Genomic DNA, 21,153 nt, shown 5'->3' with positions numbered 1-21,153 from the left:
TGACGACTGCCTTTCTAAGACAAGAAAAAGCCACAAAATGAGGATTATAGGAGGAGCCTGAATTCTGCCAAGATGTAGGCTAGTAGTTAAATGATAACCAGCCATTATTCCAGAGGTCAGAAGATTTGTAACTTCCCCAATTGCTCTTATGGATAACATCACTATTGTCAAGACCTAAGATTGGTCTTTGAGATATTTTTCAGACTTTTGCATTCAGGTGGACCTGCTGACTCCACCAGGACCTGTGACTTATACCAAGGAACTAACTTAACCAGTCTTGTGACCCTCACTCAGAAAATGACTCTGTGCAAAAAGATCATTTTGGACACTCCTATGAGTTCATCCCCAGTCAATCAACAACACCCATCCCCTATCCTCCTGCCTGCCAGATCATCCTTAAAAACCCTAGCCTCCCAGCTTTCAGGGAGGCAATTTGAGAAATGTCTCCTGTCCTTTCACTTGGCTGGTCCCATGATTATGGAATTCTCTATTGCAATATTGCTGTCATAGTGAATTGGTTTTATCTGTGCAGTGAGCAAGAAGAACCTGTCAGGCTATTACAACTCAGGTTCTAGACCACCACTGGCTGCTGTTAGGTCAACACACTTCTCTAAGCCTGAGCCAGTCATTTTCCTACTTTCTTTCAGCTCCAAATATACATACCCTTCCTTGCTCAGTAATTCTGGGGAAGAAATCTACAGCTATATTTCTAAGAAGCCTCATTTGCAGGATTCCTGCTAGATTCTGTTAATAGGAAAAAATAGAGAAAAAAATTGGATCGAAATCAGAAAAGAGGGACTCCTCCTTTCCTCTTTCTTGCTGACAGCATGCACCCAGCAGTAGCACCTGCTCCAGCCTCTGTCTTCCTTTGTAGTATCTGGAACCTGCTTCATCATGCCTCTCAGAGGTACCAGTAGCAGCTGGGGGTATTTTAAACCTTAGAGCTTTGATCTGAGATCTTCTGTCTTCCTCTTCCTCTTTGTTTCCAAGCCCTAGAGGTGACTCCTTACAGTTACTCTCTCTGTTACCTCAGAGTTCCTCTTTTGCTCTTTTATCTATGTAACCAATTTTCACATTAAAGCCCTCTGCTGAAATATCTAGTGTGATTTCTTTTCTTTTCTTTCTTTCTTTCTTTTTTTTTTTTTTCTGAGACAGAATCTCACTCTGTTGCACAGGCGGGAGTGCAGTGGTGCATTCTTGGCTCACTGCACCTCTGCCTCCCAGGTTCAAGCAATTCTCCTGTCTCAGCCTCCTAAGTAGTTGCAACTACAGGCATGTGCCACCACATCCAGGTAATTTTTGTATTTTTAGTTTCACCATGTTTGCCAGGCTGGTCTCAAACTCCTGGCTTCAGATGATCTGTCCACCTCAGCCTCCCAAAGTGCTGGGATTACAAGTGTGAGCCACTGCACCCGGCCCTAGTGTGATTTCTCTAACTGATATAAGAACTTATTCATCTTACCTATTGTGATGAAATTAAATAATTAGAACTTAAAGCTGTTGGAACTTTAGATTATTTTGAGCCTTGAGAGGAATGTGGCTATGTGGCCTGAGTCACATAACATGCAGCTACAACTTCTGCTTTTTCCTGTAAATGACCAGAAAAGACCTTGTGATGCCAGAGGTAAGACTCCCCTCAGATCATCACTCCTGCTCATGGAATATCAGAGCAATCTTAGTTGGAATATAGCAATCTGTAACCAATAAAATCACTATAATATATATACTGACCTTGTATGGAAAATGTTGCAATCCTGCTAACTACCCATATAAGTACAATTCTTCACTTTGTAATGCTAACCCCATTTGTCTGGAATATGTTTGCCAAGAGGTCATCCTCAAGCTTTGTACTTGAGTAAACTCTATACTTAATCATTTTTCTGAATCTCATAAGTTAGACATTATAAGGAAAGTATTTTTAAGTGGTAAGAATACAACATCTAGACCTGGAGTTGGCAAATATTTTCTTAAACAGCTGGTTGATAAATAGTTTAGGCTTTGTGGACCTTATGATCTTCAGTTTCTGTTATAACTACTCAAGTCTGCCATTGTAACCTTCAAGCAGCCACAGCCAATGTGTGAGTGAGTGGGTACAGCTATGTTCCCATAAAACTTTATTTAAAAAAAATGAGGTGGCCAGTCCTGATTATAGTTTGACAACCTCATCTAGACATTCCTCAAAATTGTGAGCAACATTAAAACAAAAACAAAAACTGCTCATAAGATTGTATTTGAAAGACAAATATTGAGACTGAAACTCCAATTGCTTTGAAACAATATCAGCATATGATTCCAATATATGCAGCAGAAAAGTGAAAATGGGCAGAATATTTATGTCTCAGTATTCAAGTATCGGATATCTGTTTTCATCTTAACCAAAATATGGACATGTTGGTAAAGAAATGCAAGGCTGAAAGGCTGACAGAACTAAGCCCAGTTACACTGCCTGGTTCACTCTGCTGCCGCAGCAGAGCCAGGAATCTCTACACACACAGGCAGCCAGCACTAATCAACGTGGTAGGACTGCTTTATCCCTTTTTGAAATGAAATGGCTTTTTTTTTTTTCTGATTATAGTCACTCCCTCTTTTCTTGATAGGACTTTTCTGGGAATAAACAAGACAGGTACAATAATGGCCCAAACTAACACGTGCAGACTTTTATGCCCCATGAAGTTGACTGGCATTGGGCCAGTGTAATCCAAGGTGATGAGAAACACTTGAAAGGTGGAGCGTTCTTAAGGATATGGCCAAATGATCCACAGGCCCATGAAAGATGCAACTATTTTAGCGAAGGGCTAGTTTCCCTTGACATATACTTAAAAGCAGTTGTAGTGAGACATCAGTGGAAGACATTACCGTGCAAGCTAAGAAAGATCAGCTCATGTTAGAAAGGAAACTGAGTAAAGGAAATCTGCATTTATGGAAGCCGAAAGCTCTAACACTGACTCATTGAAGAACTTCCCCGAAGATTTATAAGTGTAATCAACAAGGCTACTATTTGTGACAGGCATTTGTCATCCCTGATGTAAGAAAAAACAATTATTGGAAAACAAAACTGCCACAGGAATTACTCCTCCTTTCCCATTATTTTCCAGGCAAAACATTCAGCAGCATGGGGCAAAAATTACTATACGACTTGCCTCTGGATCTGTTAAAACAACAAAAAAACATTAAAATATATAAAGAATAATAATTACACATTCTTATGGAGTTCTTCCAGTTTGCTGGGTTGTTCTAGGCAATGTAGACTTTCAACTCATTTATTCTTCATATGCTCATTCCCATTATACAGATAAGGAGACTGAGGCACAGACAGGCATAGCCAGTGGCTGGACTAAAGTCCTGTGATTACTATGCACCAAAGCCACATTGGGGCCAGACAATGTGGTACCAAAGCCTGTGGTTACAATCACTCTTCTAACCCTCTCTAAATCTTTGGGACAGTGATTGCACATGGTAAATGCTTTTTGGCATGTTTTGTGGATTGGTGGAGATGAATTAAGCTTTATGGCAGTATTTGAATTCACTGTTTGCAACTATTTTCAATAGGCAGGTTGGCAGTAACATTAGGACTTGGGTCAGTTGAAATTTCATTTGTTCTACAGCTTCAAAGTGAAAAGAGTACAAGCTCTCTTAGAAAACTCTAGAATTTTCCCTCTGGACAGTAAGAAGGATGGCAACTCTGTGACTTCCTAGAAAGGAATTTATACCATCTCTATTCTCTTTCCTATGGAATATCCAGTAACTTTCATCATCTTTTTCCTGAACTCATAAAAAAGTAGTCATGTAAGCTTTAAAATAGGTTTCTTTTCTTCCCTGTTTTTCATGTCTCCTAGATTTTAAATATTACACAATGCTGAACAACTCGGGTCTTGTAGTATACATTGAAAAAACTATGAAATTATTCAACAAAAAGATTCAATGATTCCTCTTTTACAGCAAAAGCTACCATAAGGAGCTTTTTTTCTACCATGCTCATCAGTTCTGTGGTATCTGTCTCTCCTGCCATTATTTAACTCTTCCTATAGAGGAAGAGGTGAGTTATCTCCTTAATCCTTCCACACCCAACCTATGCTTCAGATGCTTATCTTCTTGTTCCCAAGGGATTTTTTAAAATCTTACCTTTCCCTCTAAAACAGCTGCCTTTCTTCCTCCCTTCCTCCTTCCCTTCCTTCCTCCCTTTCTCCCTCCCTCCCTTCCTCCCTCCCTCCCTCCCTCCCTTCCTTCCTTCCCTCTCTCCCTCCCTCCCTTCTCTCTCTCTCTCTCTTTCTTGAGACAGGGTCTCACTCTATCACCCAGGCTAGAGTGCAGTGGCATGATCATGGCTCACTCAAGTGATCCTCCTGCCTCAGCCTCCCAAAGACCTAGGATTACACGTGTGAGCCACTGTGCCCGGCTGCATCTTCAGTTTCTTTCCACTGCTCACTTCTGCTCTGTAGTTAAGCCTGCAGAATGTGTACCAATCTTAAATAAATACTTATCTGATTCTGCTGTGTTCTCAAGCCATCTGGACAAACTTCTCAAATAAACAATCCACATCCATGGCCTTCATTTTCTCACTATTCCCTCCATATGCCTCTTGATCTATCCCTTACTACTTAGTCCACATTCAGTTCTCTCTTCTCATCTTATTAAAATGTTTATTTTCTGTGTCACGTATTTTGCCCATTAATCAAGTAATTTTATATCTATTTAAGTATTTTAACAGTCTTTTCTTAACTAAACTATTAGTAAGCCATGAAGATGAACATACTGTATCTTTTTTCAAACAGTTGCTAGCACTTACAAATTGTAGGTATACACAATTTAGTACTGAATGATTTATAAATATAAGAATTTTAATCAGGATTACAGCAACATTAATAAATGTTCATCAAAAAAATTTTTCTTGCCTGGCCTCCAAGATAATTTCTTTAATTCACCAAATATTTACTTAGCACTTATGTGTTATTCAGTGTTCTAGGCACTAAAGACATCACAGTGAATAAAGCATGAAAAACTCCTGCCCTTTTGAAACTTACATTTTAACTGGGGAAGACATATGAACAAATATTAAGTAAGTAATGCCACAGGTTAGGTGGTAACAAGTGCCATGGAGCCTTCACAATGGGAAGTCAATGAACGCTGTTAAGCAGAGAAGCATATGATTTGACTTATGTTTAAATATGATCACCGGGCTGGGCACGGTGGCTTACACCTATAATCCCAGCACTTTGGGATGCCAAAGTGGGTGGATCACCTAAGGTCAGGAGTTCGAAACCATCCAGGCCAACATGGTGAAACCCCGTCTTTACTAAAAATAGAAAAAAAAAAAAAAATTAGCCAGGCATGGTGGCGCACACCTGTAGTCCCAGCTACTTGGGAGGCTGAGGCGGGAGAATCGCTTGAACCTGGGAGGCGGAGGTTGCAGTGAGCCAAGTTTGCAGCACTGCACTCCAGCCTAGGTGACAGAGCAATACTCCATCTCCAAAAGAAATTAAAAATAAATTTAAAAAAATCGTCACCATATCATTAATAGTTTTCTATTGCTATGTAACAAGTCACCACAAACTTAGTGACTTAACACAGCACACATGTATCAGAGTTCTATTAATCAGGAGTCCAGCCCAGCTTGCTCAGTTCTCTGTTCAAACTATTGTGAGGTTAAAATCAAAGTTTTGGCTAGACTGAATTGTCAGCTGGAGGCTCTGGGGAAAAAAAAACCTGCTTCCAGGCTCACACAAGTTGTTGGCAAAATTCAGTTCATTGAGGCTGTGAGAGTGAAGTTCTCATTTACTTGTTGACTACAAGCCAGGGCTGCTCTCACCTCCTAGAGACAACCCACATTCCTGGCCACATGGCCCCTCCATCTTCCACGTCAGCAATGACATTTCAAATCCTTCTCATCCCTGCGATCCCCAACTGCCTGTTCTGTGACCAGCCAGAGAAACTCTGCTTTTAAAAGGTTCATGTGATTTAGGCAGGCCCTAGCAGGTAATCTCCATTTCTTAAAGCCAACTGTGCATTATAACAAAACTTAATTACAGGAAAAAAATTCCACCATATTTGCAATCTCAGAGATTAGTACTCAGGAGGGGAGGGAAGGATTCTTGGGGGTCATCTTAGAATTCTGCCTACCACAATCACCTTGTCTGCTGTGTTGAGAATACACCATAGGGAAATAAGAAAAAAAATAGAGAGATGTTGGCAATAATTTAGGAGAAAGGAAATGGTATCTTTGACTAGGGTAGTAGGAGATGAGATGGTAGGGTATGGTCAAACTCTAAGAGAATATGAAGATACAGATGATGAAACTGCTGACAGATTAGTTGTGACTTGTGAATGAAAGAGAGGAGTTGAGAACTTGCTTGGATATTGGCCTCAGTAACTATAAAAGTGGAATTGCCCTTTGCTGAGATAAGATGTACTAAAGGAAGACAGAGTTTTGGAAGATGTCAGTATGAGATGCCAATATCACATCCAAATGGAGATGTCCCGTAAGCAGTTGTATCTTGTGCCTAGAAATCAGGAAAAGGTCTAGTTTGCAGATAAAATTGGAAAGTTGCCAAGTTGTAAATGATATTTAAGAGCACTGGAGTGGATGAGGTCATTTAAGGTGACGAAGGAAGAGGTCTTAGGATGGAGCCCCAGAGTAGTCCAAGTGAGAAGTTGAAGACATCAAGAAGAATACTTAAGTAGGCTGGGAAGGAGGGTGAGGTAGAAGGACAATGAGGAGAGAGTGATAGCCCCGAGGGGAGATAGAGAATCAAGATGACTAACTGATAGGCATGTGAGACAGGGAGTGAGAAGCAGCTCTGGATTGGCAACACAGAGATTAGGACCTTGACGAGAACAGAGCTGTTTTAGTGGTGTGGTAGGGGTAACCCTTATTCTAGGGGGCTTGAGAGAAAAAAAAAGGTGGGGAGAGGGGTTACACACAGTGATAACAGAAACTCTTTAAGAAGTTTTGTAGTAAAGAGAACAGAGAAAGGGAGTGGTAGGTTAGCAGGGATGAGGGTGGAAAGAGATAGTTTCCTTCTTATTTCTTTTTAAGAATAAGAGACATTACTGCATGTTCATGATTAAATAGAGATAGAAAAAACGATGATGCCACATTCAAGGGGATAGCTAGAGTCTAGTCTTTGGGTAAGTAAAAGGGATGAGAGGGCCTGGCCTTGGATAGGAGCCTGAACATTCATCCCCTAACCTGGGAGGGGAGCCCATGCAGATGAATGATGCACTGATGAGCCAGTGAGAATTGATGTTCTCTTCTAATAGTTTCAGTTTTCTCACAAAAACAGGAAGCCAGTTCCTTAGCTATGAATGAGCATAGAGAAGAGGTGTTAGAAGTTTGAAAGGAGAAGAGATACCTTGAATAGTTCACCAGAAGAGCAGACAGGGAAAATAGGAGCATATTGCCAGGCAGGAATAAGGGGCCGATGGCTGCTGGGTTCTGGGTTCTCCTTCCAGTACAGCCAAACCGTTTTAATTTTAAGGAAATCATTACCATGCAAAGTAATTTTTTCCCTGGAAATTTTAAAACGAAGAGTTGAGTCATCAATTAGATTCTTTTTGTCCATGTTAAATTATAGCTTCTCGATTTTGTGAGATTACTTTGATTGTTTTTGTTATTTATTTACTTATTTTATTTTTATGGCCATTAATTATTTTAAGTCCTACTTTCCTGGGTTAACTTTCACAGATCTAAGTTTTAGCATTTTTTAAAAACTTTGCCCGTCTTATTTTATGTTGACTATTTCTGCCGCTTTTTGGCATTATGAATTCAATGAAATATGACAGTTTGTGTGTATTTTCTAGGGGAAAATTGTGAGTAATTCCCCTCAGATGTTTCTGACCTGCACTACTGTCTGATTTTAATATTGCAGTTCAATTCTTTCCTCCTCTTGATCACTTTGGATGCCAAGAGAAAGCGAGGGCTGAGGTCAAAATGTCCTTGAGATCAGAAAAGCAGCAACAAAGCACACTGCTTTGCAATAAACCCAGTTGGTTAGGAAAGAAAGTGAGAAGAAGGAAAGGAAAGAATTAGAGATCCAGATTTTTGGAGATCAGAGCTGGCTTGATGTCTGTCCTCTTTTGTTGGAAAATTAAATCTTTCTAACATAATGAAAAGAGACCAATAACCAAATACACCATGTGCCTACATATGCTGTTCCCCACCCCCATCGCCGATTTCTGTCTTTCAGAATTTCCAGTTTGACTTAAATATTTGCCCTTCTCCTTTCATGTGTTAGCAAAGGAAATTCCTCCCAAAGCTGGAAAAGTGAGTCTTGATTAGTCTAGTTCAATCATGGAAATTTATCCTCCTTGCCAGTGATTAGTTTAGATATAGACAAGTGACACAAATCTAGCCACTGAGACCTGAAAGTTTGCATCCAGTCAGAGGACTTATGGAAATGGTTTTCCTCCCTGATTAACCAGACCATGAATGAGGAAGAGCATCCTCTTCTGCCCTGTGAAAGAGCTATATGAGCAAGTGCTGGGCTGAGCTGCAGAAGCCATGCTCCACCATGAGATGACATGCTGGAGGACAAAAGATAAAAGCCCATGGATGGCAGAGCTGAAAGGTGGAAAAGCCCCGTGTTCTTGATGCATTCAGGCCATTACATTAGCAAACTCAAGAACCACTTTACTTCTGCACTTCCAATTATAAAAGATGCTAATGACAACACAATAATAAAACACTATCATTCAAACAACTTTTGGCCAGGCATTTGTTCCTTGAAGCCCAAAACATCCTGATACAATCCTCATACAGCATCAGGGGGCTGTAAGTCAGTGAGGACTGACATGGAGGGGCACTGCATGCCTCAGAGCCAGTTTGGTGGCTGGAGGATTAGAGAATTGTATTAAGACCCACTAATGATTAATGCTTTATGCTCAGTTGGTTATGTGGAAATTTCCCTGGGCAGCATTTGTCATTTACTCACTAGTGCTTCCATAGCACTTTGATCATTTACTAGAAGGGCACTTAGCTCTTTTGATTATAGTTAATGTTTATGCGTCCTTTAATACTGTCAATTATTGGAGGACAAAGGCCATATCTATTGTCTTTCTATCCCTAGGGACCAACAAAGTACCTAGCGTGTAGAAAATGCTCAATAAATATTTGCTGAGTTGGAGAATTACATTCTGTCAACAATCTGCGCTGGGTGAATATGAATTAGGAGGTGTTCCTGAGCACATCCTTGAAAGGGGAAGGCTGATCCAATAGGAAAGGGGAGTTAAGCCAGAAGAACCTCTGCAGACAAATTCCTATGAAAAGGGAATAGCCAAGAGGCAAGAGAAATTATCCACTTGAGCTATCTAGCCAGTTGTCCAAGGAGTCATCCTTACTTTCTCTCCTTCCCTCACTCTTGACATGCCTGCACATTATTTCACCTCCAAAATATATCTTGCATTTCTCTTTTGTTTTTTAAACTTATTTTCACCTCCAATGCTACCATCCTTGTCCAAGCCACTATCATTTATCACCTGTACAAACTACACCAACCCCAAACTTCTACCCACACAAGAGTCAGAGGCATATTTTTGAAGTGTGAATAAGATCATGTTATACTCATGCCAGAATCCTCCAGAAGCTCAAAATCATACTTGGAATAAGAGAGAAACTCCTTTCTGTGTCTGTCAGTCATCTCTATCTTACTTTATTTCTGTTATAGCATTTGTTACCACCTGAAATTATTTCTGCACTTGCCTATAATTTGCCTGCTCTGTGGATTGTAAAGGTCCAGTGGAACAGGGACATTATCTATACTGCTTAGGGCTAGGTCTTAGCTTGTTTTGTGTTGCTATAAAGGAATACCTGAGGCTAGTAATTTTTTTTTAAGGATTATTTGGCTCATGATTCTGGTGGCTAGAAAGTTCAAGATTGGGCGTTTTTGTCTGATGATGGTCTCAGGATGCTTCTACTCATAGCAGAAGGTAAAAGAGAGGCTGGCATATGCGGAGATCACAAGATGAGAAAGAAATCAAGAAAGAGGAAGGTCCCAGGCTCTTTTTAAAAATCAGTTCTTATGGAAATTAATAGAGCAAGAACTCACTCAGCCTGTGGGAAGGGCCTGATCCCACTATGCAAACACCTTCCATTAGGCCTCATCTCCAACACTCAGGATCAAATCTCAACCTGAGGTTTGGAGGGGACAAATATGCAATCATAGCAGGCCATGTAGTGGCCTTCAATAACATTTGACATGTAGTAAGCATTCAATAGCCATATCACCCCCTCCCCATACCTTTAATAACACTTGACCTGCAGTAAGCATTCAATACGTATTTTTGAATTGACAAATACTGTCTCTGGCCACTGTAGGACCTTGGCCCTGAAGAGGTTTTAAATCTCATACTAAAAGAGATTTATACCTGGAATCAAAGAATGGAGGAATATAACAGAGAAGTAAGAGTCATCCATGAAACTTATGGACCTGAGTTTGACCAGGGTGGGCTTTAAAATAACTGAGGAAAGCAAGAGAAGAGGGTTCCAGCCTCATAGAAATGGTGTTAGGGCCACAGGGGCCACTAAGCTCTGTTTTGTGAAACAAAACAGTTTTAAGAAGTCATGGAAGGGGTGAATGATAAGACCTGCTTGATACTCACCTCTTCTACTCCCTCTACCTCAATTATATATCCAGAGCCACCATGACTCCTAGAGTGCCATGAACAAAATCTCTGGTGCCTTTGGCTCTGCCTTAAATTACCTCCTCTTCTGGGGCCTTAGATGCTGAAATTGTATGACCTTAACTCATAGGTCTACTTGCTTCCTCACTGAACCAAATAATTCATAAATGTGCACATTAATGCATCCAGATAAAGAAAGCACACAGTTTATATTTAAATTTTTAAAAGATTCCTAGGAAGTTATAATTTTGAAGAAAAATATAAAATAAAATACAATGCTTGGTAAACAAGAAAACAGTTTACTCAGAAGTTCTAATTTCATGGTTTCTCTCAAATTGAGAGACACACCCTCTTTTGGAGGTCATAATGAGGCTGTGAAGATGAAAGGTAAACATATTTATAAGATACTGATTTACAGTAATGGAAGGATTAACATCCAACCATAAAGTAGTGATTAAACATTAACCCAGAAAAACTCTCACCAAGGCATTTCTATAAATTAGCCATTCATGGGAACCAGCAACCTCAGGGAAGGTTGGTAGCCAAAAGATCTGGATTCCCAAGATCCAGTACTTATTTGAAAACTCCTAAACTTTCACATGTAAAAAGTCAATATATTAATATATCTCTCTGACATGAACTGCTCTGTGAAGATCAGATGAAATAATGTAACTTATATCAGAAAGAAAGCAAGTGTAATTTAGTGCAAGTAGGTAAATCTGGATCTATTATTACTACTAATACCACAAAATAAAAAAAATTCAAAAGCTTGAGATGTCAGTCATTGCCTTTATACAGTCTTATATAGGAATGAAGACATCAGCAGTAGGCTCTTCCTCAGAACACTTAACACGTAGAGATTAGAAGTCATGAAATTATAATATGGCCATGCAAATGAGAAATTATAACACTTATGCTAATATGGCCAAGTTGATTTTATACTTGATTACAAGCTGACAGAATGATAGGGAGTTGAACAGTACTGTGTATCAGCTGTAGAGTCACATTGCCTGAGTATGAATCCCAACTTTGTGGAACTTTGAGCAAGTTCCTTAACTTCTTTGATAGTCATTGGAGCCAGCCTCCATGATGGCTCCCAGTGATCTCCACCTCCTGGTATTTATGCACTTGTGTAGTGCCCTCCCACATTGTATCAGGGTTGGTCTGTGTGACCAATAGTCCACAGCAGAAGGAATGGTATTCCTGCCACTTCTGAGGCTAGGTCATAAAAGGAAACCCAGCTTCCTGCTTCGTTCCTGTCTTGGATCCTTCATTCTAAGAGAAAGTAGCTACCATATTATCCTAAGTATAATTTGGTGCAAGTAAGTAAATCTGGACCTATTATTATTACTACTACTAAACAGAACCATTCAAAAGCTTGAGGTCAGTCGTTACCTATACACAGGTTTATACAGGAATGAAGGCATCAGCAGTAGGCTCTTCCTCAGAACACTTTGCACATGGAGGTTAGAAGTCATGAAATTATAATATAATTCCCACATAGCGGGAACTGGGGCCCACGTACTGGGGAACCGAGACCTCTAGCTAACAGCCACATGAGTGAGCTTGGAAGGGGATCCTTCATGCCCAGTCAAGCTTTCAGGTAACATCTTGATTGCAACCTCATGAGACATCCTGAGGCAGAGCCACTCAGCTAAGCCACTTCAAAATTCCGTATCCACAGAAACAACGAGATAACAGATATTTATTGTTTTAAGTTCTGAGGTAATTCATTATGGAATTATAGAAAACTAAATTACCCTCTCAAAGTTTCTATAAATCTTCTGTAGAAATGGAGAGTGTAATAGTACCTCTCTTCCAAAGAGTTGTTTTAAGGATTAAATAAAAAAATACATTGAAAGCCCTCAGCCCCAAATTTAGCACATAGTAAATGCATATTGGCTATTATTGCATGCTTACATGCTTCTCTTCCTCAAGCAAGATGCTCCTGCATGTTATTTACACCCATGTTATCCATGGGCCTCAGTACTTTCTTAAGTCATAAAATTTGAAAGACACTGATCCAGCTCCAGTCTTTTTATGTTATCTTTCTCTGACCATTAATTGGGTAAATAGTCTTCCTTTTCTCTCTCTTTCTGATCTCCTTTGAGAAAAGAGCTAGAGATTTCTAAGGCAGAGAAACTTAAGGCACATGCTATGGTTAGCCAAGCAAAAGCCAAAATAACTGGCCTGGAAAAGACTAACCTGCTGACCTCATGAGCATTCCGCAAAGGTTGACAACAGTTAACTGAGCAAACTGGAGTCAACTCCAGCTTTTACAGAGCGTACTGTTAGAAATTGTCCCCTGAAATGTACAAAGCTTTCATTCAGGCTCATTTCTGTGCCTTTAAACCTGGAACAGGTCCTGGACTTCCTCAGGCAAACCTCATAGATGCTATCTTTTCTCTCTGATTATTCCTGTCTCCTTCACATTTGGGTTTTCTTTTATTACTGATGGATTAGAGAGCAGTCAAATTTCCTTTACACTGAAAGTAGGTATAGAAGAAATTTATTGCTAAAGCAGTGAAAAGAGCAAAAGAAGAGATATAATTCTATTCCATAATAAAATTCAATAATAATAAAACTATTTGACAAATAACCAAATATTTTAAATTTTAAGATAAAATATAATGTAAAAGGAAAAATAAATGAATCATAAATGCTGACCGAGAAGGCTTTATTTCCACTAAGCCATGAAGTGTTGTACAATTCCATACAAGTATTTTTATATATTTCTCACTGATTCTTGGGGAAACTGAATGCTTACATGTACAATATCCTCCTATAGTAGAATAGTTGAAAAAAAATTAAAACATACAATCATTTATTATATACAGATGAGGGTGAACTTTTAACTGTGCTTGGTGAAATGAATAATCTGACTTCAAGGAGTTTTTATTTTTAAATATATGAGAATAGTATTAAGTCTCTGTCTCTCTCTCTCTCTCACTCTGGCTCTCGCTCTGGCTCCCCACCCACTAATCCCCCTCCTGTTCTGGGTGTGTCTAGTTTTGCTAAATATGAGTGTTTCATATGGAAATGCTTGACCTCTTAAACCAAACTCTCAGGGGATAAACTTGGGTTTGCTAACTGCTTCCTCCTTCCTTTTGGCTGTATAATTCTTTAGTGTCCACATAATTTATGTATTTGCTTTGTTTTTCTATCAAATTCCTTTCTTTCCATCTTTCTTTCCTTTCCCTTCCCCTTCCTTTATGTTTCCTTCCTCCCTACTTCCTTCTTTTCTTCCTTTGCTGTATTTGTTTAACTTGAAATCTTGATTGACAATATGGAGGGCATTTCTTGGGTGAAGACTTTGACTTCTTTGTAAGAACGCTGACCTTTATTGTGGTACAGCCCAGGAAAGGTATTGCTGATTTAGTGAAAATGCTGCATTCCTGAGCTTTTATCTCTATTCCTTATGATAAGGCAAAAGTGTTAACAAGATGACTTCCCTGTTTCCTTAAACATACATACATACAAATGAAGAAATACAGACAAGAAATAACTAGAGTGGTAAGTAAATAAAACCACCATGAAACCACATTTCCACTTGGTTGCCCAAGAGGTATCCTTAGCCACCGTCTCCTTTACCACTCCACGTTTAACCAGTTACTGAATCCCAATCATTCACATTTCTGAGTAGCTCTGGAGTCTCTAAATTCTGACCTGTACTGTAAGTGCCCTGGGCCATTTCCCTCACTTTCCCCTTCAGGGTTGCTCCATTGCAACTTACCTTTCCAGCCTCATGGCTCAAAACCTCATTCACTGTGTCATCTCCAGCTTAGAATTAAACTCTTTTGCCTGTCACCCACCCTCCTTTGGGGCCCTGGATCCTTTCAATGTCTCTGTGTTGAAACATAAGACATTCACATTTTCTGGAATATCTTATCTCCAGAAACTGATGTTAACTATTTAAGCTTCCCCACCAAAGAAACCTTATAAGAAGTCTCTCCTGACTTTCCCAGAAGTGTCCCTTCTAATCTCCAGAGCAGTTTACTCAAGTACCTCTAAGTTATCTTTGAATCTTAGGAGTAGTTAGAGACATGTGAATCTCTCAGGAATTCCTCCTCAAGAGAACATTCTTGACGTGTGTTCAAATTTCATTTGGAGAACACACCAGGTAAAATTTAGCAGAAATGGCAAAACAGTCCTTCCCGGCCTATATACCCTACCTAGCAAAACAAAATCCCCAGAGTTAATTGCAGCAAGCCCTAGGTCCCTAGGCCATTTCACTGGCCATCTCATGTGGCTCATCAAAGTACAGTATTCCTTCCAACTTTCTTTAAAAGAAGTTCTGATGATTACAGTTTTACCCAAACTTCCAGCGATGCTGTGATGCCTCAGTCATGTTTTGGAGGCAAACAGGCTATACAGATTATTTCTGTGTATGTTTCTGTACACACACATGTAAAACAAATCACATTTGTTTGCATATTCCCACTAGCTTATACAGTTCTTGAGGTCAGGGACCTTTATATTTACATTTACAAAATTTAATCTTTGTATTTGTAGCAACTAACACAGTGCCTGGTACATAATGTAAGCCTGTAAGACTTATATTTATCAATTCTATGAATGGCCCATTCTTCTCCCACAAGACTTTGCAAGTATGGTTTATACAAAGTATTGCTTTATGAAAATAGTTATATTTTAACAGTCCACAAGAAAGAGTCAAGCTTAAGTGGACTGTCATTTAATAGTCTATAACTGCAGCAACCACTGGTTTCTTCAAATTTCATTAGCAGGTCAATCCATTCAGTTATTTAACCCTTGAAACCTTTGCCTTGGCCTGGAATTGCGCAGCAAGCACTGTTTTGACAACTCTACAAACTAATTCTGAACTGTCATCCTGAAATCTAGATCAGACCCCTTGAGTATGCAAGCGCTGACTATATATTCCTCAGTTGAGTAAACCATCCAGAGTGACTGCTTCAAGTGGCTGACTAATTTATAGTGTGTAATGCTGAAACGAAAGCAAGTGTTCAAAAGGAAAGTAGGGCCGGGGTGACTGAAGCTAATCATTCTCGCTTGCATCCTACAGTGACTATTCCATTATCTGAGTGGTTTATATTAAAAGCTGGGGCAAAACTGGAACATTTAGACAAGGTAAAAAACATGAAAGTCTTTAAGTAAAAGAATCCACCCAAACATCACTCATTCCAGCCCCTTCTGAAATATTATCATGCATACCAGCTTTATGATTTAGCTCTGCACTACTACTAAATTGGTCAAATAATTACTTGCCTGCCTCCTCACCCTCCAACTGAATTCTCACTACCCCTGAGGGGAAACAACCTGAGTTACCTGTGCAACGTCTTTTCTTTGGGACTTGTTTCTCATTTTTCCTTTCCGCTTCAGATAACCTTACTGTTGTATTTGGGCTCTTTAAACACTGCCTTTCTTCCTTTGCAGATCACACCCAAAAACTTTTCTTAAAAATTATGTGTAAATTGAAAACTTTACAAATTAAATTTAAAATCGAAATTTTTAAAATTCCGACTCCCCCTAATTTCAGGAAGTATGCATTTGTTATATGTAACAAGACGGGAAAGCGGCAGGAGTTGCAGTTTAAACGCTGAAGACCCCGCAAAGTAAACCCAGCTGCTGCTCTACAAGCAGCAACGACGCCAGGGAAGCCTTCTCAGCTGCACCCCGGGGCACTGGTCCAACCCCCGCAAAATCCCTCGTTTCCCTTCGCCTGGTAAGACGGAGCCTGACCTGAGCTCCAACTGTCCTTTTACAAATGTTGCAAACTTACTGCCTTTGTTCAGCAGAACCACGGGCACGGTGATGATGGTGACAAGCGCAGCAGCACCCAGCAGTCCCAGGAGAACCTTCCACGGCGTCTGCAAGCCAGGCAGATCAAATCCAATTAGAGGGAAGCCTGTGGCCCCAGTTGCCGTGAGAGGGTCGGGGCTGCTCCAGAGGCAGCAGGATTTGCAGGCGGGAGTGCCTTAGAAGAGGGAGACGGTGGGCTGGGGATGGGGGTGGCGTCTGGAGTGCACCAGTCGGAGTTCGCCAGAGCGGGTGCCCTTGAACTTATGCCTTCAGAGCACAGGAGTGTTGGTTTCTCTACCCCCTGCCCGGGTTCGGGCGTGCGTTCTGTGGGTGGCTCTCCGGGACATTCAAAGCTCGACGCCCGGGTCCTAGCAGAAGCCAAGGTCCGAGAGCGAAGCGGGAGCTCTGGGACGTCCCCTCACCTGTCAGAAGGTGGCTCTGGGGCTTCCGCCTTAAGGGGAGTCCCTGGTCCGGTTCCGGTAGCTTTTGGGCCGTTTGGGGAGTTTGAGAAAGTGGTCCCTGCGGCACTCACCTTCATCGTCGGCGTCTCCTCGGAAGTGAGCGTTCGGAGAACGAGTGCAGACAGAAGTCACCGCGGGCGGCGGAGTCCCTCGCCGCTGGCAAGTTACTGCCCCGAGTTAAACATTAGTGAGCGCCCAGCCCGCTGGGTATAAAGGCGCTGCGGACGGGCTGCAGGGCAGGCTGCGCCAGAGCAGGCGCATGGGGCGCGGGGCACCGGCATCCCGGCCGGGGGCAGCCCGCGAGGGCCCCCCTGAGGGCAGTGCGGGATGCTGGGCGGCAGCCGGGGCGCGAGGGTGCGGGGCCTGGGAGGAGCCTCGGGGGAGGGGAACCGGCGCGAGGCCTCAGATCTGCAGACCCTGGGCCGGCGACGCGGGGACCCTGCTTCCTCTTAGCTGAAAGGGACGTCGGCGCTCAGCTCCTCCAACCTCGCGTGGATCGGCGAGGGAACGTAGGCCCAGAGAGGGCAAGGGTTTGACAGACTCACACAGCTGACCGCTGGCAACTGGAACTAAAACCCAGGCCTCTGTCTCTTGCCAGTGAAAGGTAGGTTAGGCGGCATTGAGGTGTCTAAAGCCCTGTGAAAGGCCAAGAGAAAAGATGATTGTTCCCTCTTGAATGGCCCTTGGAAGCTGAGTATCTGGATTCACCCTCCCCAGAGAATTTCTGGATTGTCTGGCAGACTCACACACTCATCAAGATGCCATAAATGACACTAACACTTATGAGGAACTTGACTTTTTCCCAGGTGCTGCTCTAAGCATTTATTGTGTTTGTTTTGCAGGAAGGAAGCCTGTGCACAGAGAGGTTAAATAACTTGGCCAAGTCATTCAGCTAGGAAGCTGTAGATACTAAAATAAGAGTTCAAGGTCTTAATGGCTACTCTATGCGGCCTCTCATTCAGTCTTTTCAAGGGTTTTGGAGAACAACAAAAGAGCAGGTTTGGCTTCTCCCTCCCCAGCTCTTGATTATTCTTTAAAGAGTTATCCCTTCATTCATTCATTCCTACATCCTCCCATGTATTCCACTCATCCACAAATATTTGAGTGGTTACAATGTGCCAGCCTCTCTTCTAGGTACTGGAGATAAAGTGATACAAGAAAGGTGAGGTCTGGACCCTTGGCACTTTCAAGATAAAATGCACAGGTAAACATTTGCATTTAGGGCCCCCCTATGATTACTTCCACTCTTGCAGATAAGAGGATAAGTTCTCTTCAGCTTGTTCACTGCAGCTGTAAAGCAAAACCTCTCTGTCAGTAGAGGTAAAAGATTAAAAATGCAGAGTCCTATGGGGCATTACCACATGATTATGAATTAATGCAATTTTCCATCTTTTATTTCCAATCCAGACATTGCTTCTGAACTCAGTCATCTTTTCCCCCCTTGCCCACTAGTTGTTTGTGATACATCAATATCCTTACTCACTCCCAACTCCAGAGGCTGAAACTAAACTCTCCTCCTCTCTCTTCCAACTGCTGAGGAAGGTTAGTCAATGGTGTTACTGGAACCTGTGAGCTGACGCTGTGAAGAGACCATCTAACACAGACTATGGGGAATGGTGCCATAGGGGGCTCAGTGCTGCCCTTTGCTCTCAGCAGTTTGGTCAATCAGCATTGGTGGTAGCCACATCAGCCTTGGTGAAGGAAGTCCATAGACTTGAGCCTGTGCTTCACCTCCATGCCAGCACCCTGGCACTTACTGTGCATTCAGAAAGCCCCAAGGAAGCTGGCGGGAGGCTGGCTGACATCCAGGGGATGGAACAATTTGTCCTCTGGAGGGCACTCCATGAGATACAAATATCTTCACACCCTGTGCCCATTTCAAGAGACTCTTTCACGTGCCTCCCCCACCCTGATCTCTGTGTCACCAGTCTTTCAACCTTGTTTTTTCCAAATCCTTAAGGCAGCAGCTGGCCAACACATTAGCCACCACTGATGAGTCAGTGCAGATCTTACATCAGGCCATCTCTTTTTCCTTGCAAAATAGAAAAGCAGATGTTCTGCTTAAAGTTCTGTTTGTCAGTAAGATTTCCCTTTCTACTATGTTTCAGGACACCCCTGGGAGGGGCTCTGATGCAGCAGCCATCTACTTATTGCTAGTGCCAGCTTACTTTGCATAACGTTGACTTCCTTCCTTCATCTGTTGTCTGGTTATGGGAAACTCCTGGTGAAGCTATGGGTGTGCACTGGGGGAGAGACATTGAGGCAATGGAAGAAGGCAGCATATAGTCTAAGTTTTCTGCTCCTCTGAGTTTTTTTTGCCCTGTGGACCTGCTGGGCCTTTCTCCTTTATCATATAGATACAATTTTCACTCAATAATAGAATGCAGGCCGGGCGCGGTGGCTCACGCCTGTAATCCCAGCACTTTGGGAGGCCGAGGCGAGTGGATCACGAGGTCAAGAGATAGAGACCATCCTGGTCAACATGGTGAAACCCCGTCTCTACTAAAAATACAAAAAAATTAGCTGGGCACAGTGGTGCGTGCCTGTAATCCCAGCTACTCAGGAGGCTGAGACAGGAGAATTGCCTGAACCCAGGAGGCAGAGGTTGCGGTGAGCCGAGATCGCGCCATTGCACTCCAGCCTGGGTAACAAGAGCGAAACGCCATCTCAAAAAAAAATAAAATAATAAAAATAATAATAATAGAATGCTCCTGTGAATGCCCAACCTTGTCATGAGGTGGATTAGGCAACACTCAGTTCACTAGGGTAGCTAGGTTGTGCAGTTTCTTGGTGTTATGGATTGAATTGTCTCCTATTAGATATATTAGAATCCTAACTTTCAGAATGTCAGAGTGTGACATTATTTGAATATAGGGTCTTTGCAGAGGTAATCAAGTTAAAATGAGGTCACTAGGGTGGGCCCCAATCCAATATGACGGATTACTTTATAAAAAGGAGAGATTTGGATACAGAGAGAGACAGAGTGAAGCTGATATGAAGAAACACAGGAAAAGATGGCAGCTACAAGCCAAGGAAAGAAGCTTGCAGTGTGTATTCACCTGTTTTCATACTGCTAATAAAGACATAACGAGACTGAGTAATTTATAAAGGAAAGAGTCTTAATTGACTCACACTTCCACATGCTGGGGAGGCCTCACAATCATGTCTGAAGGTGAATGAGGAACAAAGTCATGTCTTACATGGTGGCAGGCAGTAGACCCTATGTAGGGGAACTCCCCTCCATAAAACTATCAGATCTTGTGAGACTTATTCACTATCAGAAGAACAACACAGGAAAGACCCACCCCTATGTTTCAGTTACCTCCCACTGGGTCCCTGCCACAACACAAAGGAATTATGGGAACTACAATTCAAAATGAGACTTGGGTGGGGACACCACCGAACCATATCCCACTCCTGGTCCCTCCCAAATCTCATGTCCTCATATTTCAAAACCAATTATGCCATGCTAACAGTTCCCCAAGTATTAACTCATTTCAGCATTGACTCAAAACTCCACAGTCCAAAGTCTCATCTGAGACAAGGCAAGTTCCTTCCACTCATGAGTCTGTAAAATTAAAAGCAAGTTACTTACTTCCTAGATACAATGGGGATATAGGCATTGGGTAAATGCAACTAACTGTTCCAAATGGGAGAAATGGTGAAAATGAAGGGGCTACAGGTGCCATGCAAATTTGAAATCCAGCTGGGCAGTCAAATCTTAAAGCCCCAAAATGATCTCCTTTGACTCCATGTCTCACATCCAAGTCATGCTGATGCGAGAGATGGGTTCCCATGGTCTTGGGCAGCTCTACCCCTGTGGCTTTGCAGGGTAAAACCCTTCTCCTGGCTGCTTTCACAGGCTAGCATTGAGTGTCAGTGTTGGTGTTGACACTAATTTATAAAGGAAAGAGGCTTAATTGACTCAGTTCCACATGTCTGAAGAGGTCTCACAATCATGGCTGAAGGCAATGAGGAGCAAAGTCATGTCTTACATGGTGGCAGGCAAGTGAGTTTGTGTAGGGGAACTCCCCTTTATAAAACCATCAGATCTTGTGAGACCTATTCACCATAATGAGAACAGCATGGGAAAGACCTGTCCCCTATGATTCAATTACCTCTCACCAGGTCCCTCCCACAACATGTGGGAATTATGGGAGCTACCATTCAAGATGAGATTTGGGTGGGGACACAGCTAAGCCATATCACAGTGGATCTTTCTCTCATAGTCCTCAGAAGGAACCAATCATGTGAGCTACTGATTTTGGACTTACTATTCCCCGAACTAAGAGATAATAAG

The 21,153-nt window shown here is 41.9% G+C and overlaps 1 protein-coding gene across 2 annotated transcripts in view; it reads right to left on the bottom strand.

Moving 5' to 3' along the window:
* Nucleotides 1-17,036, bottom strand: part of DPP4 (dipeptidyl peptidase 4) — an 82,292-nt gene extending 65,256 nt beyond the window's left edge. For both annotated transcript variants that reach the window (XM_012440524.2, XM_012440525.3), the window contains exons 1-2: nucleotides 16,925-17,036; nucleotides 16,373-16,460 (exon numbers count right to left, since the gene is read on the bottom strand). In XM_012440524.2, the coding sequence (XP_012295947.1) occupies nucleotides 16,373-16,460; nucleotides 16,925-16,930 (94 nt within the window). In that variant the 5' untranslated portion in view covers nucleotides 16,931-17,036. The remainder of the gene's footprint in view (nucleotides 1-16,372; nucleotides 16,461-16,924) is intronic.
* Between the last annotated feature and the right edge of the window lie 4,117 nt (nucleotides 17,037-21,153).

Source organism: Aotus nancymaae, unplaced genomic scaffold (genome assembly GCF_030222135.1).
Source record: "Aotus nancymaae isolate 86718 unplaced genomic scaffold, 86718_ANA_hifiasm-v0.15.2.pri h1tg000029l, whole genome shotgun sequence".
In the NCBI taxonomy this organism is placed as follows: Eukaryota; Metazoa; Chordata; class Mammalia; order Primates; family Aotidae; genus Aotus; species Aotus nancymaae.
This window is presented reverse-complemented; position numbering and strand designations above follow the sequence as displayed.